Source organism: Acipenser ruthenus, chromosome 3, assembly GCF_902713425.1.
Source record: "Acipenser ruthenus chromosome 3, fAciRut3.2 maternal haplotype, whole genome shotgun sequence".
Taxonomy (NCBI): domain Eukaryota; kingdom Metazoa; phylum Chordata; class Actinopteri; order Acipenseriformes; family Acipenseridae; genus Acipenser; species Acipenser ruthenus.
The window spans coordinates 96,479,353-96,505,197 of record NC_081191.1 but is presented as its reverse complement, the minus strand read 5'-3'; the positions used below and the strand labels follow the sequence as shown (position 1 = coordinate 96,505,197).

Genomic DNA, 25,845 nt, shown 5'->3' with positions numbered 1-25,845 from the left:
GTCTTTAATTAGTAGTTGTTTCTTTATTAGGATGCAAAGACAGCTTAACAAGTACTAATTAATATTTAAAGGGAGGTAGAGATTTGGAAAATAAAAACCAAAAAGTTCAAGCCCTAAATATAACACATTATAGGCTGTATTTTTTTCAAGGTTATCACAGATTTCACGATTTTCATGAAATTTACCAACTGCCATGTAAGAATTCCTATTTCTGAAAGAATAGTGTAAATCAATCAATCTATCTATCTATCTATCTATCTATCTATCTATCTATCTATCTATATATATATATGTATATATATATATATATATATAGAGAGAGAGAGAGAGAGAGAGAGAGAGAGAGAGAGAGAGAGAGCTGCACGATTTCTTTAAAATGTCTTCAACAAAAAAGACACCAGCTGCATCAAGGATCGGAAATATTTATTTTAAAGATCGCTCTGTCCAGTACAAGAAGGGGACATTTCACTTGTCTGTTGTTATTTTTACATTTATTTAGGTTTTTATTTTGTTTGATAATTCTGGTGGTAACAATAGAATGTCTTTAAAAGGTGGACATAAAAAATGAAATTGTCTGCAATTTAGCATTTACTGCTTTTCAGGTAAGCATTTAAATATTCCTAAATATTTAGGAACATTTGTTGTACAATAACAACACAATTATAATAAAAAATACTATGTTTAATTATAAAATATCTTGAAATGCATATTTTTAGACCGTGAAATGATGTGAAATAAGATCTTTTTTTTATCGTGAAAAGAATACAGTCCTAAATATATGACAAGAGGAATCCCTATGCCATTCACTTTCATTTGGGATTCCAAATCATGTTGTCCCGAAGAGCTGAAGCATCACACACCATATTTTTTAGGTTTAACTACACTGCAGAAATATCATAAGCAAGACTGTCTTATGGCTTTAGTTTCTTTCCCTCTCTGCACCTAATCTTCATAATTGGTCCATAATTAATACCATGGTAACAGGACATGTTGAAAAACCAAATGCATTCTAATGACTGAGCAGAAACCCTTATTATTCCTCTGCCTGGCTACGGAGACAGATAAATGATAGTGTTAAAGGCACATTTTCCATTTCCATCACTTGGTCCTTCCTTTTGTGAAGCTTCAGAAAATAAGCATTACTGTTAGCTCCGCTGTGTTTGTCTATCTCAGGAGTTTTCATGCCACAAAACTCTTATTTGAACAGATGTCTCCATGAAAACAAACAGTCGGATCTGCCAGTCATATTGTTAATTCATGCCATAAACTGTTCTCTTTCTGAAGCCGTCTTTGCTTTTCAAATGTCCCCTGTATTACATTTTCATGGAAAATAGTGATCCCTCCTTTAATGTCATATTTGCATACAAAAAAACTGACCTTACCAGATGAACAAGTGAATAATCATAATTAGGAAATCCATCCTTTAGGCTCATCCACACATCTAATTGCAAGGTTTATCACAGTATCAACAGGCACCTGAAATGTTATTGTTTTCTTCAAGCTAAATTTTTGCATTCATCAATTTTTGTAACCTTTACGTGTTGCAATAATAATAAAGATGAGCTGTCTGGATTTCACTTTCTAAGGGAGGAACAAATATTTCCACAATTATTACTGCTTTTACCGTATTTTGATATGATAATTTCCTGTCTGGATGTGCATGGGTACTCAATGGCTTGTGTCAATTAATTGAGACGTCATAGAGGTCCATTATACTGTACTGTACCTCCTACCGTGGCATCTCTTGAGTGCCGGGATAACCCACATTGGCAATTAAACATTTAGCAGCAACACTAAAAGTACAGTAACCCATCGCATATCCTCCCTAACTGTTTATCCGCCATGATCAACCTCTTCAGCACCATTGAACAGAGAAAATTAGTTCAGATACTGTAGATCCTACCAAAGTTTTTGTACACTGTGTTGTATGTGCTCTGTGCTCTGCCATTGCTGGTAGCATCACATGTTGATATGTAAATAAATCCTGTTTTTCTGTGGTGTGTATCAACTTCAATCTCCGTCTCGAACTTCTGCCTGTCATTCAGCAGCGAATGCACGCACCCACACAGCAGACAGCTACCCTGTCACAAGCATTAACATCCTGTATCTTTCGAAACAACGGATTTAATAAAAGCTGAATCTCAAAACAATAATTGTGTGAATAAAAAAAAGAGCAGAAAAGAATGTCTACTAGAAACAGTATGGAGGGGAAATCCTACTTAAGTATACATTGTGAACAGTCTTTACTGCCTCAATTTTCACACATTTATTTCTTTGTTGTTTCCTGTCTAAAGCAAACAGCGAGAGGACAGGGAGCAATCAATCTTCATCCGGCACAAGGAGGCAGGCTACAGACTGAGAGAGAACATCCTGTTCCACATGTACATCAGCACCTCACCCTGTGGAGATGCACGCCTCAACTCTCCCTATGAAATTACATCCCACTGTAAGACACATTCCTTCCCTTGTTTTTACATACTGTGTCTTGCACTCTGTTTACAAAAGGGTTTGTTTCAGCATTACAGAAAGTGATAAGCAGGGATAATCTTAGCCGCTATATACACACACACACACACACAGTACAGTAGTGTGCATATGTATTAGAACACCTCAGAATTAGTCATTTCCATCAGTTATATACCTACCTCCATGAAAATCTCTGGGTGTGAGAATTTCATCTTAAAGAATTTCTAAAAAAAAAAGTCTCATGCATGTTACCGTTTGTGACTATGTGTTCCTTTTCTCTTACTATTTTAAATGAATTGCATGCATGGCCTATTAAAGACGTCAATTAAATTATACAATCACTACTTTGCCAATTTTTACCATTTTGCAAGAGTTTCGATTACAGTGGTTTGATTTTATATGAACAAGTCAAAACTACAGAAGCAAAGGGGTTTTTCTAATACATTTAAGAACATGGGAACATAAGAAGGTTTACAAACGAGAGGATGCCATTCAGCCCATCTTGCTCGTTTGGTTGTTAGTAGCTTATTGATCCCAGAATCTCATCAAGCAGCTTCTTGAAGGATCCCAGGGTGTCAGCTTCAACAACATTACTGGGGAGTTGGTTCCAGACTCCCACAATTCTCTGTGTAAAAAAGTGCCTCCTATTTTCTTTTCTGAATGCCCCTGTAACAGGGGAGATCTGGACTGACTATCTGGCACATGTGTGGTACTGCAAGAAGAGGGCAGCAGTCTCGTAGGATCCGCCTGTCAGTCATGGCGATGACACGGAGAGGTGGGGAAGAGGGTGTGTGGGCTTTCCCTTTCTCTGAGTGACTGGGAGGCGGGCTTTGGGAGATTGCTCGGCCCATAAGAACTGCGCTTGGTTGTGCATTCGGGTGGCCGTGTTCGGAAATATACAGTGACGCTGGCAGAAGACGCCAGTGTAAGACAAGGACCAGGCAAGCCCTGCTGGGGGAGACAGCCTTCCTTAAAATAATTTACAAAGTAAAAGAAGTAATTACGTACTCGAGGGGATGTGTGTAGGGAACTCTGGCCACCCCAGTGTATAGAAATAGCTGAGTGTAGATCGGAGGCACTGCGTAAGCAGCACCTTTATTTTGTAGTTTTATTACTGTGTTTTATTTTCCCTTTTCATTTCGCCTTTTGTTTTCATAATTATTTTGAGGACCTGTGACTGCGCGAGTGTGTCTACTGTTTACCAGTATTGGTATTCCTGTGGTCCTGTGTACCATTGTTGGTGCCCAGGCCACGGACAACAGTGCCCTCTGCAGGCCAAAAGATGAAAATAATAAAACCAAAATAATAAAACTGGGCACCAGTGCGGTGTTTCCAAATAAAACTGCTGTCTCCCGTGTATGTCAGTGAATTGCCCACCACCCTTCCACAGCCCCTTTATCTAATCTCCATTTGTGACCCCTGGTCCTTGTTTCTTTTTTCAGGTCAAAAAAGTCCCCTGGGTCGACATTGCCAATACCTTTTAGAATTTTGAATGCGTGAATCAGATCGCCGTGTAGTCTTCTTTGTTCAAGATTGAATAGATTCAATTATTTTAGCCTGTCTGCATATGACATGACTTTTAAACAGGGAATAATTCTGGTCCCTCTTCTTTGCACTCTTTCTAGAGCAGCAATATCCTTTTTGTAGCGAGGTGACCAGAACTGAACACAGTATTCTAGATGAGGTCTTACTAATGCATTGTAAAGTTTTAACGTTACTTCCCTTGATTTAAATTCAACACTTTTCACTATATATCCAAGCATCTTGTTGGCATTTTTTTTTTATAGATTCCCCATATTGTCTAGATGAAGACATTTCTGAGTCAACATAAACTCCTTGGTCTTTTTCATAGATTCCTTCTTCAATTTCAGTATCTCCCATATGGTATTTATAATGCACATTTTTATTGCCTGCGTGCAGTACCTTACACTTTTCTCTATTAAATGTCATTTTCCATACCGCATACTACCTTCAGTCATTAACCCTTTCAGTCCTGGCAGGCCTTATTAGTGTTTGTAAAGTACAGACAAGACTTTAAAGTCCCATTTACCAAAATATATGTACAAAATATTTTTTGTCCTGTTCTCATGTATACTCAATAAAGGAGTTCCTTTTTTAATTATACTGTATAAGTTCATCTTGCATTCTTCAGTTCAGGACTGAAGGGTTACAACATTGTGAAGACTGGTCTTCATACTAATATACAATGAATGCAAAAAATATGAGTTATGACTTCAAAACAAAAAATAACAATGTTCTTATCTTAACAAATGTGTGCATGTAATTGTGTTTGTGTGAAGTGCACAGCAACAAGCACATTGTGAAGAAATTCCACGGCCATCTACGGACGAAGATTGAATCTGGTGAGGGGACCATTCCTGTTCGAGCTCGCGGTGCAGTGCAGACCTGGGACGGGGTGATGCAGGGGGAGCAGCTCATCACCATGTCCTGTACGGATAAGATTGCCAGGTAGGTTCACATGCACCTTCCATAGATTAAGCAAAGCGGTGGTTCTGGCAGAGAACTCACTTTAACCTTAGATCAAATCACATAAACATCAAGCATATTTTAGAAACTTCCATTACCAGAGCAAATCGTCAGTCGAATAGCTAGTATCGTATTTGTTTTTTGACTAACAATATGTCCAATGATTGTCAAGGAAGGGATTTATATCTTACCTCAATCCATTATGTCCCTGCTGTGTGCCAGAAATCGCCTCCTCCTCCCCAGCCTCCACCTGCTTTTTGACTTCGTCTATCAGGGGAGGGCAGTTATTCTGCCCCCCTGCCTATGGCTTTCCTGTGGTCAGCCTTTCCACTTATCTGCAACAGGGCCAGTGTTGGGGGGGGGATGGGGGGGGTGCAAGGGATGCAGCTGCACCAGGGCCCAGCCCAGAGTCTTTTATGACTTTAATGACTAGACATAAATAAATATATATATATATATATATATATATATATATATATATATATATATATATATATATATATATATATATATATATAGGTGCCATCTACTCCACTGGGATTAGAAAAAAAAGTAGCAAGGTAGTAGTGGCAGGCTGTCAATCAAATCACAAATTCGTAAATCACAGTTGACAGATTGTCTATCTGGAGGCGGGACGCAGAGCGAGCGCTCTGGCAATAGGACAATGTTCAGGTCATGTGATTGCTCTGCTGGGAGTCGGAGATGCGATAGTAAAAGTGTAATTTCGAGACCCCGAACAGACTGAACAGAACGGACAATCTGATTTGGCGAAACCATTCCACCTTCCTGCCGTGGAACGTGTTGTGCTTGTTAAGTCGAACAGCCCGGTCCGCTCGAGGACTTCCAGGTAGTTCCAAAGTTTTGCATCCCCTTACTTTTTTATTTTTTAGATTGAGACATAAAAAATACAAAAATACATTAACATAATTTTGATGTTTTATTTAACATGATGTAATCAAAGAAACTACAGAACGGTATCGCAAAAGTCTACCGGATGCCATATTCGTAGTACAGTAAGTATTTCATGTTAGATTTTGAAATGTCACATTTTTTAATTGTTGTCAGTTTTTCATTAAGTATGGAAAACTACAAAGCGGTATGCAATTCAGTATGTTAACATAGCAATATTCAGCTGGCTTCATTCAGAGAACAGGTACATTAGAGAATCTCACCTGGAAATGCATGGTTGTCAGGTGACATCTTGTTTGAGTGAAACTGTTGAAAGCACAGTGTTAAGGTGATGTAATAAAGCCTGATTTGTAAATGCCTCGTGCCTGGTTGTATAATAATGTGTTTACCGCTCTTGCCCAAATTGTTTTTCAAATGTCCATTGGTGGGGTGGCATATTGTTAGTAGTGAATAATATTTCAACTAATTTATCACACGACTTATTAATTAAAGAAAATAATTAACCCAGAGGTATATAATGACTGTCCAACCCAGCTATTACAGATCACCATGGCTGAAAACCGGCGCTTTTGAGGACATAGAAGAAGCTCGTTAACATTTTCACGTGAAATGCGGGTTTCCATGTGAAAATGGATTTCCCTGGGGCTCAAGTCCAGGCTATTCCACTGCTGACCGTGGACGGGAGCTCCCAGGGGGCGGTGCACAATTGGCCGAGCGTCGCCCGGTGGGGGGAGATCTTAGGTCGGCCAGGGTGTCCTCGGCTCACAGCGCACCAGCGACCCCTGTAGTCTGGCTGGGCGCCTGCAGGCTTGCCTGTAAGCTGCCCAGAGCTGCGTTGTCCTCCGACGCTGTAGCTCTGAGGTGGCTGCATGGTGGGTCTGCAGTGTGAAAAAAAGCGGTCAGCTGACGGCACACGCTTCGGATGACAGCGTGTGTTCATCTTCGCCCTCCCAAGTCAGCGCGGGGATGGTAGCGGTGGGCTGAGCCTAAAAATAATTGGCTATTCTAAATCGGGAGAAAAATGAAAAAAAACAATTGGCGACTACTAAATTTAACAAAAAAAAAAAAGAAAATTTCCCGTATTTTACGTCATGCTCACGAGTAAATGAGATTCACCCTATCCCTCTCTGTTGCCGTTATTTTCGTCCACAAACCTGATCCCGTTGAGCCGTCAAACGTGCACACGCATCACCACGGCACGTGTAAGTAACCACACATGGAGACTCCCCCATTGAGAAAGACATTTAAATTATTGAGTTTCTTCTAGCATTTCTAGGTTCAAATGCTAAATCATTACAGAACATGGGAGAAAGGGTATTTTCGAAATAAAATACTGATGTTATGTGGCCCTAATCTGAATATTGGAGGTGTATAGTCATAGTTCTTGCTTTGTCATTTTGTTGCATTGTATTGCATACTTTTAAACCTCGGTAATGGGGATAAATTGTCACGAAATCATGTAAAAGTCAAAACCAGCATCTTTACCATCAGAACACAAGATCAAGAATATCATCATCTAGTTCATGGTGGCCTATCTCAGTGTGAATTCTGGATGTTAAATGTCTGAATGTGCCTTGTGAGAAGGAACAGCGCACAGTATTGCTCTTTCTCATGGCAGTCATGCTGGACTTGTATTAAAATAGTTTGAATCGCATTCACGTGCTGTGCAGAACTGTTAGAATTTTGCATAGTTGGCTCTGGGAAGGTTTTTCATACTTTATTATTAAGTTAATGCCTGGGTCTGTACTGTATGGCTCTTGGTTTTAGGGGGTGGATGTAAAATATCTCTAATACATTTAGGCAGTACAGTAGGCTGCTGGGAATAATATTACTAGTATTTTTAAATTAACCAAAGGATATTAAGACCTTAAATCCCGTCATCTTGGTGAAAAACATTTGCTATAGATCTGTCCAGCTCCAGATTAGTGACATTTCAGTGCTGGATGGAAAGGGCAATATATTGATTTAAGGATTACATTTATTAAAGACTAGACATGGGGGTTTCAGTTTAAATACTGGAGTATTATAAGGCAATTCAACAATAAAACAGGAGGCCTTTTACTATTTGTTATGTGGAAGGGCATTCTTCGCCTTACTAGGAAAGAAGCTGGAGCTTTATTAATCTCTCGGTGTGCTGTGACTCCGTGGTGCAGGTGGGTTAGGAAAGCAAACCTCTTTTTCGTTGCAGAAGTGAATGTAGCCTTTTTATACGGAATAATTAAATTGCTTCTGAAATGCACATTATCAATTCCTTTGACTTCTGCTTACTGAAAAGTAAGGCAAATGGTGTCGTAGCAGTTCATTGAAAACTGGACATACAGAGAATAATATTTTAGATTTGGCGGAAATGTAAAAATATAGATTTTCTTAAAAATTAAATGAACTTTGGCCAATTTCAGAATATTTCTGTAACCTGATTCACTGTTAGACATTCTTTTCATTTTCCACAGTGAAACAGTTTCCAGCTTCCTAAAAGCATGTTATATTGCCCTTAGGATGGACGATTGAGGTATCCCTTATAAAAAAAAAATACGCTCTTTCAAAAACAGAGATCCAAGGAGTGCAGGCACACAATTTTAAATTGTTAAAGATTAAAATTGCTCTTTTTGTTCTGTAGTCCCATGGATGATGAGCGCCTTTAACATCCTCCAAAGTAGTTGTATCTTTCACTGCTACAATTAGGCCATCACAAGAGATTTCCAGGTGCTTTTAATTCAGTTTTGCGCTGTTCTGGGCTGTCCTCCCTAGAGATACTGAATTAACAGAGAAGGCAATCAGAAGTTTTAATCCTAGCAGTGGCCGGTAATCCATGCTTCAATCACTGGAGGATTCAAAGGCTGGGATGGTTGGGCCAGTGTCAGCCAATCACTGTTGCTGTTCCACCTCTGTTGGTGTTAATGTGACCTATTTGATTCACTTCACAGGGGCTGGGAATGGCTTGATTAGATCTGGCCAGGCCACTACGGGGGTCAACGCAATTACTTTACACAAAAATAGAATAAGGAGGTTTAGACCATCCTCCGCATTCCCACACTCATTTTATATCCCTGTAATTTATACTTCCACAGAAGAGCTCAGGTCACCAGGGTAGCTTACCAAGGGCACTGTCAAGAGCAGCAAGTCGAATTGTTATCCAGCTGCCTTGACGTTCTGTTGATCTGCAGTGAAGAATGATGTGATCAATGCAGTTTGTGGTGTTCTCAGGTTATTGCTCCAGAGGGTGCGTTGGTAATTTTGCATGCAAAACTGACAGTCCTTTTTTGTTTTTGGTAGATGGAGCGGTTTTATGATTATGAAATGCAATACAAATATATTTTTCTAAGTAAAATGAAGGGACCAGAGTAGATGTTTAATTAAGGCAATGACTGTTTTAATTGAAGGCTTCTGTATGAATATTATCCTTTATATTCCATTTGAGTTTTATGGCGATGAACACATTACTTTAATGGACTGCATTTACAGCAGGAGAGGTTGAGGAAAAGAGATAGGGAGAAGTAGAGAGGGACTCCCCCTTAAACTCAGCCAGATGGCTGTCTTTTCTTGCATGAGATTAAAAGATGTTTCTAATTCACAGCGCTGCTTCACAGGCAAATTAATATTGCAGGCTAAATCGGTTGTGTTTTAGGGAGAGAAAAAAAATGAAACCCAAATCCTTTTTCCATACAATAGGTATCGCAGATTCCTCGAATAGATCATTCTCCAGGTAGAGCGGGCTGCTCTGTGTGGTAATTGGCTGCTCAAGGAAGCAACAAATATAATGACTCCTTATCAATCATAAAGGAGATGCTAAGGGAAGAGGCAAGCTCAATAATTGCGGTAATGATTTAGAGACATTAATTAACAAAAAAGAACAGTGATGTGAAAATTAGCCTACATAATGTTTGCTGCTGATTGTGCATTTCCAAGCTCATTAGGCTGCTGAGCTGTTTGGCGTGCAAACCACATAGTTTTGTGTTTTTATTTCAGTAACATTTTTGTCTAATAGTAAAAAAAAAAAAAAAATGCTGCAATGTTTGGATAGTTCTTATGTTGGCACTAAGCTGGTACTAAAGCACAGGGGCTCAGTAACTGTTCTTATTATCTGGCATGTCCTGCAAATATTAGTAATGTTACTGTAGCTTGCGCCAGCACCACTGCAGACATAACCAAAACGAGTTCTGAAAATCATTAGATGACATTTGGAAGACCCTAATGGTCTCCCAGCCCAATTCAAAATGTAACATTCGGTTCTTTTAAGTCTAAATTCAATACTTGTTTTTTAATGTGCTTGTATATAATTGGTTGTAGCTGGTGTGTATAAGCTCTCTTGTTTTGTTTTTAATTTCGTAAAGCGCTCTGGGAGGCCACAGCATGAAGGCCGCTATATAAAAATATATTAGATTTCTATTGTATTGTATATTCATATAAATAAATGAGTTTTAAAAATGGCAAATAAAGTATTGGAAATTAGCAACATGTTTAAAGCTTAAGAAGGAACATTTTGTTGTGTAAAGAGTCATGAGATTGTTGCACATGAAAAGAAGCTGTGGAAATGTGGAGGTTTTGGTCACCTTTATTAATACAGTACACACAACAATCATCTTGGTTATCTTCTTCAGTGAGCACTTCCTCCATCAGAACTCATGAATACCTTCCTCAAGTCCAGAGGGATTCAAACTCTTGAAGCTGGATCTCCCTTTTTTCTTCGGGTTTCGCTTTGCCCCCAGATAGAGAATCCCCAGCCTGGCTTGTGCTAATTTTGCTGCCCAGACCACATTGCTGCTGCACTTATTTGATTTATAAACTGGAAGGTGACACAGCTAGTGTTTTCTACATTATTGTGCCTGTGCTTGTGGAACTGTAAATATCATTATTTTAATATTCTTTAATGAATATGAACACATTTCTGAACTTCACGATACATATTTTCAAACAGCCATAAATCCAGTAACACATTTTTCAAAATGAAAATCCATTGAGACAGTACAAAAAAAATAAAAATCTAGCCCCCTCAGGCTGACTCAGCAGTTTGTCAAGGCATGCGTCGGGTCACCTTGCATGAGAGCCATGGTAGAGAATGGAAACAGCCACCAGGTTCAATGAATAGAGGTCATGTGGACACCCTTCAGAAACTACCACAGCTTATAAAAAGCGTTTCCTTGTGGAACAGCAGCTGGACCCCCGAGAAGAAGCTGGTGTTGGGCACAGCTGGAGCCTCCAGAAAGCACACCTGCTTTCAAGGTCACTACAATGTATAATTGTATGCTTCAATCTGGGAGTTCATAGGTTACATAAGACGGGGAAAGGGTTACATTACAGATGCAGGACACAGGGGTCTTTCATGATCTAAATAGAAGTGAATCTACACAACTATTGATAACATGAAGATCAGTATCGAGGTTATGAAAACGGGGGGATTTAAGTCTCTAGTGCAGTCTGTCTGTACAGGTAAAAGTGGATATTTTAATGACTGACACAGCGCTGTTTTTATAGCCACCACAGTTTTGATCAATAGAATAGACCACACTGTTCTGGAAATGGGGAATGCAAATAAACATACGCTTATAGGTATGACTGCATGACCTTTAATATACTTAAATAAACAGATCTCTGCTGACACCGTATTGATCCCTTCATGTGTTTGTCTTTTAGATGGAATGTTCTTGGTATCCAGGGATCGCTCCTCAGCTACTTTATCGAGCCTATCTACCTGCACAGCTTCATTGTGGGGAGCCTTCATCACACCGGTCACTTCTCAAGGACAGTGAGCCATCGGGTACAGCACATTGGTCAGCTGCCAGCGTCATACAAGCAGAATCAGCCTCTTCTGAGTGGTAAGTCATTAAGCCCTTCATCATGAAATGAGATGATGCATATTATCATGCATCTCAAAGCACAGACACTTTAAGCAAAGCGGTGATTCTGGTAAGGAACTCACTTTAACCTTAGATCAAATCACGTAAATATCAAGCATATTTTAGGTCCTTCCAATACTGGAACAAATCATCAGTCGAATAGCTAGTATCTTATTTGTCCTTCGATAAACAATATGTTCAGTGATCGGCAAGGACGGGATTTATATCTCAATCCATTACATCCCTTGCCTCCTCCTCCCCAGCCTTCACCTGCTTTTTGGCTTTGTCGAAAGGGGAGGGCAGCTATCCTGCAGGGGTACCTTGAAAGGTGAGGCCAAAGGCCAAAGAATGTAGTTTAAAAATATGTATAATGCCATAGTGTTGTCTAGTCTAAGCTTTAATAAATAATCTTATTGCATGAGTTACCTTAATGAACTAGAGTATCATGCTTTGTACAAAGTAGCACCATCATTATGGCTATATTTGCATTAACTAGTAGCAAAAGCCATATTTCTGTGCATGTAAGTAAGCAGGCACTAAATTAAAAGTTTGAGTGTAAACACATTCAGTTAAATGTCATAAAACCTGTTAAGAAAAGGTTTCTCAGTTTACCTTTATTTTCGGAGTACAAAGGGATACTAAGACTCCTTGTGGAAATATCAATACACTGCAATGCAATTGCCACAAGTGACATTTGATATGCATAATTGGCTGATCTCAGACATCAGCAGTCTGGGCTCTCCAGCCATTCGTTTTGCTGACAACTGTTTTCTGGCAGTTATGCTCAGGACTGCCCGGACTAATGAACGTAGACAAATCATTGTCATACATGGTTAGTCCATTGGGAAATGAACCATGCCCATAGTTACTAATGAACCGTTCAGTAGGTCAGTGGAAACCCCTGATGTTAAATGGCCTGAGCACAGAGCCTGAAGTTTCTATTGATTTTTTCTTGATCATAAAGTATGTGTTTCATATGTAGAAACACGTGCTCCTGGGGGGTTACTGTGTGTAACTGGATTTGAACATGAATATAATCCTTGCTTGCTATCTCCATTGTCTTCTGTTGACCTCACCTCATTTTTCTTGTGCTGGCTGTCTAAATACTTAGAGCATAAGAATATAAGAAAAGTCTGAGAATGAGAAAAGGCTATTCACCCCTTCAAGGCTTCTCCCTTGTAAGCACACCAATCTCCCCTACTGGGGGGGGGGGGGGGGTCTAATTTAAAAGCACAGAATCTAGTCTTTTTTACAATGTCCCTGTGTTTTAGATCCTACTAAGTCACCTGGTAGGCTATTCCATGCATTTATAACTGTAAAAATCTGCTTCCTATCTTCTGTTCTAAACTTCCTTTTACTCCACTCCCATGCATGCCCTCTTTTTCTTCTCCCTGTGCTAAATTTGAAGTCATGTCTTGGGTTAACTGTATCTGTCCTTGATCTTTTCCTGCTAGATCCCCCTTGAAATGAGATGTATACCTCAAGGGTTCTACCCTGGTTAATAAATTCCAATGACAGTATGCAATCTGAGCCTACACAGTCCGATGATCACATCTAGTCTGTACACCAGATGTTTATGGAGCTGCTGTGAGTCAAATACATTAAGATTCCGGGTTTTTTAGCACCCTTGGTGACAAAAGGACTGAGTAGCCCTTCCAAAAGGAACCCATATTGGTTGAAGGAGCTCATTCCAACTGATGTGGTGAAGTCCCATGTTTAATTTTGGACCGTAGTCTCACAGTCTCAGACCACTGTGAAATATCTGAGAAAAAGGGTGTTTTAAACAATGTAATAAATGTACAGTGTGCAGGGTTTTAAGGAGGGGGGTTGTCCAGCTGGTCCATTAATCTTCATTCAATCTGTTATGAATGGATTTACTGGTTTATTCAAGCACATCAATGGTGCACCCACCTGCTGTTAACAGACAACCCTGACTACTTACAGGGATGTAGAACTGATCTTCACATCATCTATATCTACGACTGGTGACTTTAAAGAGTGCAATAGCATATGTAACAGGGAGGAGGCTGGGTACACCCCTTTAGAGTGTAATAGCATACAGTATGTAACAGGGAGGAGGCTGTGTACACCCCTTTAAAGAGTGTAATAGCATACAGTATGTAACAGGGAGGAGGCTGGGTACACCCCTTTAAAGAGTGTAATAGCATACAGTATGTAACAGGGAGGAGGCTGGGTACACCCCTTTAAAGAGTGTAATAGCATACAGTATGTAACAGGGAAGAGGCTGGGTACACCACTTTAAAGAGTGTAATAGCATACAGTATGTAACAGGGAGGAGGTTGGGTACACCCCTTTAAAGAGTGTAATAGCATATGTAACAGGGAGGAGGCAGGGCACACCCCTTTAAAGAGTGTAATAGCATACAGTATGTAACAGGGCGGAGGCTGGGCACACCCCTTTAAAGAGTGTAATAGCATACAGTATGTAACAGGGAGGAGGCTGGGCACACCCCTTTAAAGAGTGTAATAGCATACAGTATGTAACAGGGAGGAGCCTGGGCACACCCCTTTAAAGAGTGTAATAGCATACAGTATGTAACAGGGAGGAGCCTGGGTACACCCCTTTAAAGAGTGTAATAGCATACAGTATGTAACAGGGAGGAGCCTGGGTACACCCCTTTAAAGAGTGTAATAGCATACAGTATGTAACAGGGAGGAGGCTGGGTACACCCCTTTAAAGAGTGTAATAGCATATGTAACAGGGAGGAGGCTGGGTACACCCCTTTAAAGAGTGTAATAGCATACAGTATGTAACAGGGAGGAGGCTGAGTACACCCCTTTAAAGAGTGTAATAGCATACAGTATGTAACAGGGAGGAGGCAGGGCACACCCCTTTAAAGAGCGTAATAGCATACAGTATGTACCAGGGAGGAGGCTGGGTACACCCCTTTAAAGAGTGTAATAGCATACAGTATGTAACAGGGAGGAGGCTGGGTACACCCCTTTAAAGAGTGTAATAGCATACAGTATGTAACAGGGAGGAGGCTGGGCACACCCCTTTAAAGAGTGTAATAGCATACAGTATGTAACAGGGAGGAGGCTGAGTACACCCCTTTAAAGAGTGTAATAGCATACAGTATGTAACAGGGAGGAGGCTGAGTACACCCCTTTAAAGAGTGTAATAGCATACAGTATGTAACAGGGAGGAGGCAGGGCACACCCCACCAACCTTGCGCACAGCAAGCAACATCTTAACCACAATGCAAAGAGCCAGGCTTTTAACCTCATCTCATCTCACCGACAGGGGACAGAATCCGTAACGGCAGTGTATCATACAGCACTGCCTGTTACACATACACTCAGTTAAAAGAATGCAATGCTGAAATAAACTAACAGCATGCTGTTCTCATCTGTCTGAAGTCGCTCACTGTTTTTGTTAACATTTTTAACTTTATGTAAATACTGTAAAGTTACTAGTATTCATCAATGTACATTTTAATCCCCTCGATACTGTAGTATTTGCATTGCCAGTAACGTATGTGGCTCCTCCCTGGTGTATAGTTTACATCAGTCATAACTTTAAAGACACAATTCATAAATTCTGCAATCATGCTGATGAAGGCATCCATTGGGAAGTTTGCTTCTTGTATTACTAGTTTATTTTCAACAAACTTGTTATAAATTACTTTTGTTTTGACTATAAAAAAGAACAACAGACACCGTAGAAATCAATAAAACATTTGCTGCATGGCATTTAAAAATCCAATTACCATAGCATCCACCTCACCAGACTGCAGGCCTGCAGCACTGTGGCCGTCTGTCTCACTGCGCTCTAATTAAAGATCATATGAAAGAAAGAAAAGCATGTATGATTTATTTACAATCATGGTTTTTTACAAATCTGGTGCTGCCAGCTACACCGTCAGCTTGTATTTCACAAGCCATTCTCCTCAGACAAAATGTTACACTATTCTTCACACCTGCAAGCGAATGTTTCAGATACATGTGTTTTTTTTATTGTCTTCACATTCAATACACAACTGTATTGTACGATATTGAAGGTAAGAATGACCCCTCTTGTGGAAGTAATATTAAAGAACTGTCCCACAGACTAATTGTGATGAAAACAAGCATATGTAGACTATTTACCAACAAGATAATGTGTTTAAAATGTTCCCATTACGCACACAGACACACTCCCTCTAATGAATTCCTCATGACCGGCATGTTTAATAGGCATATTATGGTGCTGGCTTTAATTAGTACACCAAGGGACTTTCTAAATAACATACACTCACTTTAAAAAACAAACGAATGAAATGCTGAAGTACACAATGTACATTGTGTTTTTTTTTCCCCACAGGTTATATATCTGTATTTATGTATTTACTTCAATTATTTCTACCAAAGAAACTATGATTTATTATCTGTGGTCTTGGGATGACACAAGCCATGTTTACAATGTAAAGGAAGTGGCTACTTTGGTAAATATTAGGAAACTGTGAGGAAGTGTTATGCAAAGGGTCACAACTATGTGATGTGCCAAGTGACCGACTGTGCTGTTTATAAGGCCTGGAGCAGTTAGCTGCCAGATGGTCGTAAAGTGGCTTGAAGAAATCTGTTATCGGTGCTTGAAAGGGGCATAATAGTGCCTGACTAGTCAAAGCAACTATATCCCAACCTGCAAAATCAAAGAGCACCTACAGTCAGTGTACGTGTGGTAGGAGGTAACAGGTGAAGGTTATCTTTGTATCTTTTTTTCTAATAGTATTGTCCATGTCCATGTTTGTATCAGCCTGTATACACTTGTTACTTACTATTAAGCAGCTGCTGGTTTGTAACGGTCTGGTCCATGTGATTCTCTTTAGGGTTAAGCAGCACTGAGAGCCGGCAGTCAGGAAAGTCCCCCTGCTTCAGTGTGAACTGGACTGCGGGAGACACGGGACTGGAGGTCATCAACACCACGACTGGCAAGAAGAAGGACTCGGGGAGCTCATCCCGCCTCTGCAAGCTCACTCTCTTCACTCGCTGGGCAAAGCTTTGTGACAAGGTAGGATTCGGGGTTCAAGGCAGTTAAAGGGAATATTTTCAGCCCTGAGACGAGTGTACAGATGAAACATATGTAAGGATGTGGAAGCAAACATTTTTCATTTTCTTTTAAGTAGTCCATGTTATTAACAGTGAGTAAAGTCAATCAAACATATGTATTAAGCTTACATTATTCAACTATAACATTCAAAGATTATTAGTAATATAGATTATTGCAATTATACTTCTAGGCGCGATATAATGGTCAACTAGTTTTAGAAACAGAACAGGTGCACGATATCTACCTGAACTGGAGGCCATTCTTTCAGGGCAGGAGTGGATGATGTCATGTTGAATCTCCCAAATAGCCCAATAAATATGTCCAGGTAACAATGTATTTGTATGCTCTAGCTATCAGATATTATTATTTATTATTATTATTTGTTTATTTAGTAGACGCCTTTATCCAAGGCGACTTACAGAGACTAGGGTGTGTGAACTATGCATCAGCTGCAGTCACTTACAATTACGTCTCACCCGAAAGACGGAGCACAAGGAGGTTAAGTGACTTGCTCAGGGTCACACAATGAGTCAGTGGCTGAGGTGGGATTTGAACCGGGGACCTCCTGGTTATAAGCCCTTTTCTTTAACCACTGGACCACACAGCCTCCATATTATGCCAAGTCATCTCTATTACGCTGTGTACTTCAACATTTGTTCTGTTCACTGCTACGTACAAACCCCAGACCAGTGGCTTCTTATTGTGAATTTTCATAACCCTCATTTCAAACATACAATTAACCCTTCACATACATCAAGAAACTAACGAGGCTGGTTATATTTCACTATTGCACTGGAAAAAAATAAAATAAAAATAAGGTCTAAGATGTTAATGTTTACATATAACAGTTAATAAACTCTATCAATTCTTCAATTCAGTTATCACAAATACCTTGAAAAATAAGGGAAACCTAAAACAAGACACTGATACATTATCTTCTGCTTTAAAATAAGTCTGGGAAGACAAGGACGTTTTTTTCTTCTTTATAATCAATTAAGTGTATTCTTTTTATGCAAGTGCTATTAATAAGTTATAAATATATCCCCCTCAGTCACTGTGTGTATAATTGTAGCACATTACGTTTCCTATCTATGTATCTATTTTATAATATATATATATATATATATATATATATATATATATATATATATATATATATATATATATGTTTTTTCAAAGTTTTGGCAGGGCAACTTCTCGAACTCCATACAAACTGTTTTAAAATTTCCAAAAATTGAAAATAGAAATCCGAAGGGGATGATACAATGCTTTAGAGGATTTAAAATAAATAAATAAATAAATAAATAAATAAAATTCAGTCACTTTAAAAATGGAAATGGCATATTTTTATTTTCATATTTAGAAGTTATTTGTACAGATTTAAGAAAATCTCTAATAATCTATATCATAACCAATTGGTGCAGTAATCTCAAAAGCCACACTGTTTCATATCCACTGTCCCCACCCCCAACTTTTGTTGAAACAAAGAAAATTCACAAAAGCAAAGAGAATGTTAAATTGCTTGTGAAATTTAAATGGGAAGATTACACAGCTGTTGAAGTTTCCAGTTTGTGCCGGCTCATTCGTTTTGTTTTGCTCCTTTTTTCCCACAGCTGAGCATGCAAGTGCCGCGCCATGGGGAAACGCCAGTGATGTACTGCGAGGCCAAGCTGGCTGCTGGAACATACCAAACTGTGAAGGAGCAGTTGTTTAAATCGCTGCAGGAAGCCGGACTGGGCACCTGGATAAAGAAGCCACCAGAGCAGGATCACTTTCTACTGCCTGTATAAACAACATGTCAGCACCCCACTAGAAAGCTTACTGGAGTGCTCTGTTAAACTCAGGCTCTCCGGCCAACTCTCCCCTCCATAGGATGGGCAGGCCTCACAAAGAAGACACAGGGAAAAAATAAAACATGGTAACACTTTACATTAACCCATTAAGCACCACTGTCCTCATTTGAGGACAGACTACTTTGTAATTTTTTAAGCATTTTTAACTGGCATTTACCTATTGTTTTAATTTTCTGTTCTTGTTATTTAATTATATTGTTATGTAACTTACTCTAATTGTGTTAACTGCAAAAGTTAAGTCCAAATGTAATTTATCAAACTACATAAATACAGCTGTGTTCTAATTGTTTTTAATAAAAAGGATTTGGTACTTAATGGGTTAAGTGACTCTAATTACTGTATATTACAATGTTATTATGCATAGTTACAGTGTACTTAATGTGTACATCTTTGTGCATCATATAACCCTGACCCTAACCCTAACCCTATATCTTTTCTTTCCCATTTGGAATGTCCAATTATGTTTTTTCTCCTCACCGCATCAAGTCCCCACACAGCACAGATGTTCTGAGGGTGTGTGAGCGTCCTCCGATCTCACAAGCCTAAAGTCAGAATCGCTTTTACGCAGAGCAATCCACAGCAGAGGTGGGCAGGCTACCGATTCCTGAGCAAAGATCAGCCCTGCTTTTTATCCACTCTGAATGTGCTCGTTGTCTGGCCAGTAGGGTTCACTGTTGCGCGATGAGGAGAAGCAATCCCTGCTCTTTTCCCATCCCCCACTCGGGAGTGTCAGAGCCAATGTGACAGCCCCTTCGAAGTCCCCAGCAAAGCGCTTTTAACTGGATGAGCCACTCAGGGACCCCCTAACCCTATATCTAACCCTAACCCTGACCCTAACCCTAACCCTGCTAACCCTAACCCTTTTCTGATTTGTATGTACAATTGCGTACTTACACATACTGTGCAAAAAGATTTACACATGAAGTACATTATAAATATGCATGATCAGATTGTAATGATGTGCAAGTCCACATGGATTTACTAAGTAACTACTCGGTACATACACAGAGACCCTTAATGTAAAGTGTTACCAAAACAACACACCACAAGCACAGGTTACTGATAAGCCATTCCCATTGCCTCACACATATTGTGCGCCGTGCACAAACCACCCACATGTTCACACTTACAAACCCTACTCCAGGACGCTTTTACAGAAGTGCCCTAATCAGACCAACATTTTAAGATAACAGCTGCAATTGCATTATTAAGCTGTGAATAAATTTCAGCTCTCCAACCCAATTCAGCATTTTATCTGCACAAAGTAAGAAATAAATAGTAATCATTCCTCCTTTTACCTTAATTGCAGCCAGAATGGTGTTGCGACACTGATTTGCTTTTAAGAGTATCTTTAAATAACTAAAAGCCATGCCTTTCATTTTACAGCTACAGTATTTCACCTTGTTTAGCCTGTATCTTTTTTGGAGGTCAGAGAACTGAAGGCAATCTTCCTTAATTTAAAGTCCTCATTCAAAAGATAGGGTCTGAAGGTCTCCTATTGAAGATTTTTCACACTACTGGAAATTTTGGAACATTACTATTATGAAGTCACTGTGGAAAAGACAAGTTCAGCACTTTACAAGGAACAGGCACACCATGGATGAACTAAAGTTTGTGATTTTTTAAACAATAAAATTAGATAATGTACAGTAGAAGAATAAAAGAAAATAAATGGATAAATACACTAGATACCATGGTGCCTGAAGGTTTAAATAGAAAGAAACAGTAGATAATTACATCATTAGCTTTATAGTGAATGGCATCACAAAGACATTAGATTTAAAGAGAAATAAATGTGTGGTTACCATGGCATCAAAGTCTATAAATACCTCCAATGTTTGTTTTCAAACACACTTTCTTTTGAAGATACTGACCAGGCCCAACCCTGACCTGAAGTGACTGACTGAGTTATAAATGCAATCTAGCTAAACACAATAAATGTAACATCTTGCCACTAGTTGTATAGCCCTTGTTACTCCCAAGACAGCTTAGTACACATTTACAGTAGTTCATTTTATTTTTTGCATGTTCTTTTGTAAAGAATGTACAATTCAACTTGCTTTGTATATATTTTGGTGCGTGTTTATTTCATTACAAATAATACAAACCCATGGGTTTATTGGGAGCACAGCCACCTCACCATGAAACAAAAAACAGGGTAATACGAGTCTGAAAAACCTGACCTGCTTGTCTTTTGTCTGGATATTTTTTAAACCATAGCAACACATTTTAAATATGACTCTTAAATTGAACATCGCCGACACCTAGTGGTCAGCCAGATGTAATCCCAGGAGATTACCTTTCCCTGTCTCTCAGCATTCGTTTACCCTTTACAGTGATCTTGAAGGTTGAAGCACTGATAAAAGTGAATACAACAGATTCCCTTGTAGAGTATGTTCCTGCTAGGTAGCTAAACAGTTGTCTTAATTGCTGTTTGTTTCTAAAAATCCCCCAAACAAGACACTGTTAATTCCAGGGATCAGTACAGTAGTACACAAATGCAAATATAGTCATGTTCATTTGGACCACACAAAGATCTAAATTGGCAGGTGGTGCACAGCTCAAATATTTTGACCTAAAGAGTTAACAGCGTTACTTTTTGTACATCCCAGGTTAACACATTTTAAAGCATACCTTTTAAACAACCAGGGTGGCCTATACTGTTACGCTTAAGCTGTTTTTTTTTTTTATAAATGTGGAACACAGTCTGGAAAGTTCTGAATTACTCACCTGGCATGAAATAGTTACAATTTAAAAATGAAACCCCTTCAGTATTCTTTTATAAAGGGTTGTATAGCAGGGCTCGGTACACAAGGAGACTGCTTCTTGGAATTCATTTAGAACAATGTAAATTAGCTGTGAATGAAGAATTAGGTTTTGCAGGTATATCATAGACTTGTCTGAACAGTTTCTATCAGTATAGAATCTAGTTCAGGGTAAGAAAACATACTTTTTAGTTTCCATGTATTATTTCTGCTGTTGTACAGGTTTTTGGTTTTCCTTTTTCATATAGATTTATTGTAGTTCTTGATATATGATATGATACACTATAGAGATAATGGTTAGTTTAACCCTCTGCATAAATGTATCGTAAATCTTAAGTGCTATATATATATATATATATATATTTTCTAGTTATGTTAGGATTATTTTTTTTTTGTAAGATTCATGAATTTCTCGTTTATCTTGTGTTTTTTATGTCATTTTACATTTTAATTGTTCACATTTCAATAATGAGAAAACTGAATAATGAGAGAAATGCATATGAGGCATGATTGAATGGCAATATTGTAATAATGGATGTACATTTGTAATATTTGTAAAAAAAAAAAAATTGTGAATTGAAATATATAAATTTGCTGCTAAGGTCTGTAAATTGCACTTCAGTGATACCTTATAAGTGAATGTTTCTGTTTAAGTGAATAAAAAAAGACAATACTACAACTGATTTAGTCAACTTTCTGTCACAAAAGCTGCTGATATACTGCATCTTCCTGTCGAACAGTAACCCAATTACCCTGCAAGTTTCAGCAAGTTTCAGTTTCAGGTTCAGTGCAGAGAGGTAAGCACCGGATCGTGATGAGAGATCTCAACAAGGTTCATTCTCAGGTTCAGTGCAGAGGGGTAGGCACTGGATTCTGATGACAGATCTCAACAAGGTTCAGTCTCAGGTTCAGTGCAGAGGGGTAGGCACTGGATCCTGATGACAAATCTCAACAAGGTTCAGTCTCAGGTTCAGTGCAGGTGTAAGCACAGGATCGTGATGAGAGATCTCAACAAGGTTCAGTCTCAGGTTCAGTGCAGGTGTAAGCACAGGATCCTGATGACAGATCTCAACAAGGTTCAGGTTCAGTGCAGGTGTAAGCACAGGATCCTGATGACAGATCTCAACAAGGTTCAGTCTCAGGTTCAGTGCAGGTGTAAGCACAGGATCGTGATGACAGATCTCAACAAGGTTCAGTCTCAGGTTCAGTACAGAGGTGTAAGCACAGGATCCTGATGACAGATCTCAACAAGGTTCAGTCTCAGGTTCAGTACAGAGGGGTAGGCACAGGATCGTGATGACAGATCTCAACAAGGTTCAGTGCAGAGGGGTAGGCACAGGATCCTGATGACAGATCTCAACAAGGTTCAGTCTCAGGTTCAGTGCAGAGGGGTAGGCACTGGATTTTGATGACAGACGTGTTATTCAAGTTCATCTGCAATGCTCAATTTGATTGTAGTGGCCATGCAAAATGCCTGAAGCATTTCTGTCATGCTATTCAAACCATTCAGAGGAAGGATGCATTATCGTCTTGAAAGTAGCTATCTGCAGCATTTTTGGGTGTGCTTGTGTGACGGACAGTGTTGTGTGATATACTGCCATTGCGGATTCTGTCCTGTCCTAGTGGTGAGATGAGATAAAAAAAAGATCTAAAACCATGAAAGCAGACAAGCCCAGTTCACACCCAGCCTCCACCCTGTAACACTTGATCTGCAATTCCAGTATTCATTCAGCCTTCCAGAGTAATCAAGGAACAGAGGATATACAGGGGGATCTGCATGTTCCGACCGCAGTGACGCAAAATCTTCAGGCAGAATGTGCAGCACAATGGAACTTGTTTATTCTTGTTCCAGCCTTTTTCTTTTTTCAACGGTCTAAACAGTGGCTGCTCTTTACTTCAGTTTATTAATCCAGCTGGAGTTTTCCCCAGGACTGGATTACAGACCCAATTAATAACATTGCTACATACAATACAAATACAGTGAGCAGGTCATTAAATACTTTAAAAAAAAATTATTGTTGTGTCAGGAATCATCTAGTGAGAGAGCAGATAACTTTCATTCACAGCTCTGTTGCCCAGTATGCATGTGCCTACAGGGAAAAGGATATAACCTTAGTGTGTAAGTGTGTGACATGGAAAGAGAAACACATTAAGTAATTGCCAGTCTTGCCCTATAGTAAGAAGATTTTATTTATTTTTGTACTGTTTCAGGTTACATTTTTAATTACAGGTTTCCTTCTACACTTAAAAAATGAAATGCCTTTTACTACTTAAGAAAGTATCCTGGGTTTTTAATGAATAGCTACGCAACACTGATGAAGAAGATAGAGTGTGAGGACACCATCATAATAAAATTGGTGTAAGCAGAAAGCTGCAAATTGCAAACTGCAAATGCCACAACAAAGCCTACAGAAACTCCAGAGCTTCTTACAGTCTTGAAGTTGAGAAAGCTAGGAAGATGAAAATAGCTACCAAAACATATTTCAAATGTGCTCTTATAAATTGTCTCTTTCAGTTATTCCCTACAATTATAGTGAGGAAGTGTTCAAAGTTCATCAGAAGAGAAAAAAGAAAATGAAATCCATTCCAGCGCATGAATAAGTGTAATTAAATTTGATCATGAACTGATAAAGCACATACGAAGAGCAGGGGGAGGGGGGGAATGACATTATCTCACACAACTGTTTGGCACTGACCTCAAATGGATCCTTTTAACTGTGCTGGAAAATGAAGATTTGCAACATGTGACTGATGTTCCAGATGAAGGAGGCTGCAGTACACTAGAAACTAGATTTATCCCCTCCCCCCTCCCCAAGGAAATCCATTTGGAAGTTGTTATCTTCCAGCTCCTGGTGCAGATGTCAACCAGAGCCCACAGATTAACTAAACCATAAGAAAGCATCATTTTCAGCCTGGCAGTCTCAGCCCGTTTCATTTGCAGGCAGTTTCACAGAGGCTATGCTGGGTATATGGGTACTGAACAGTTTACCTGGATATACAACAATTCACATTTCTGTAGCGACTCAGTAGATACCATTAAATGTTTAAACCTCAGTGATTTTCTTTGATGCGCTATTAATTTTAGGCAACTTACAATAGAAACTTTTTTTTTAATAAAATGGCACTTCTGTGACAATCCGTGAAATGTATTTTTTTTTTTTTTTTTTTTGCCATCGTGAATTTCTTGAAAAAGTACAGTGAATTTTCCGTGGCCCTTGTTATAAATACTGTCATTGTCAATGTCTTCAAGTAAATAATAATAATACAAATTAATACAATAGAGAGTGTAAACATAGCAATACAGTGTCATGAACATGCAACTAAGGAATAATTACTAAACAATAACAACTCCAATGTACACAGAAAGAAACACGGTTTTAAATGGCATAGCAAGCATATATTATCTGGTACTACTTTAGGTTGAAAATGTTTTTTTTTTCAGTTTCTCAGAATCAGTTACACTTCTTGGGTCATTTCACCTCAGCAGTGTCTTCTGGGTCAAAGCATGTTACTGGCTGAAAGCATGTCAGTCAATAAGGGACGCAGCTGGTTGGTTAATGACAGGAAAGAAGCTCTTGAAGGGGTGCTGACTATTTCACTCTCCAGGCGGTTGATGAATAAACTCCTGTGGTTTGAATATCCATCTTAATAAAATGAAGGTTGTAGCACTGCATGAACCGGACATAAAAATATTTGCTCAGATTTCTTGATTTTTGATACCAATATAGAAATCAAAAGGACAATCCCATATTAGTCTATTGTGTACAGTATCTTGTTGTGCTCCAAGCAGGGACACTTTTCAAACTAACTGACATCAGCAGGGAATGGCTCATTTGTCTTGAGGTTTCAGACTGTCGTAATGATTGCACTGATGTAGTGACACTCATGAATCAGACTTCACCCACAAGCCCTTTGGTGCGGCTCACTGGGATCAATTATCCTGTATTTTTAGATATAAATTGGCCACAAAGGAGTTAAAAACGTGACTGATAAACTGTGAGCATCATTGCCTACTTACTGTTAATCTGTACCAGTAATTATTAGATCAAATGTCCTGGGATTAGAGTCTCAGGCATAAAGAATTAAACACATCTCCCAGAAACTTGTCTTAAGCTTTTTTTTTTCTTCATTATATTTAAATATACTTACTTTACACAATTTGTCATTATTTATTTATTTATTTACTTACTTACATTTTTACAGCACCTTTAACCAAGGTGCTTTACAAATTTAAACAAAATGGTACAATCAAGGAAAAATGGGTGAAGAAAGTATTTAAGTTTATTGGGCTAGGGTGGGGAGATACAAATTAGTTGCTAATATGAAAGCAGAGGGCCAGAGGCTAGGTCAGGATCAGGCAAGCAGGGTCATAACAGGAGGTCAGGGGAGAGGGAGAAGAGATACGTTTTAAGAACATAAGAACATAAGAAAGTTTACAAACGAGAGGAGGCCATTCAGCCCATCTTGCTCGTTTGGTTGTTA

At 39.0% G+C, this 25,845-nt stretch overlaps 1 protein-coding gene across 1 annotated transcript in view; it reads left to right on the top strand.

Annotated features, from left to right (window-relative positions):
- Window positions 1–22,024, top strand: part of LOC117435808 (double-stranded RNA-specific editase B2-like) — a 179,058-nt gene extending 157,034 nt beyond the window's left edge. The window contains exons 6-10 of the mRNA XM_034059249.3: window positions 2,295–2,446; window positions 4,767–4,935; window positions 11,494–11,675; window positions 16,525–16,706; window positions 18,359–22,024. Of these exons, the coding sequence (XP_033915140.3) occupies window positions 2,295–2,446; window positions 4,767–4,935; window positions 11,494–11,675; window positions 16,525–16,706; window positions 18,359–18,535 (862 nt within the window). The 3' untranslated portion in view covers window positions 18,536–22,024. The remainder of the gene's footprint in view (window positions 1–2,294; window positions 2,447–4,766; window positions 4,936–11,493; window positions 11,676–16,524; window positions 16,707–18,358) is intronic.
- The last annotated feature ends 3,821 nt before the right edge of the window (window positions 22,025–25,845 follow it).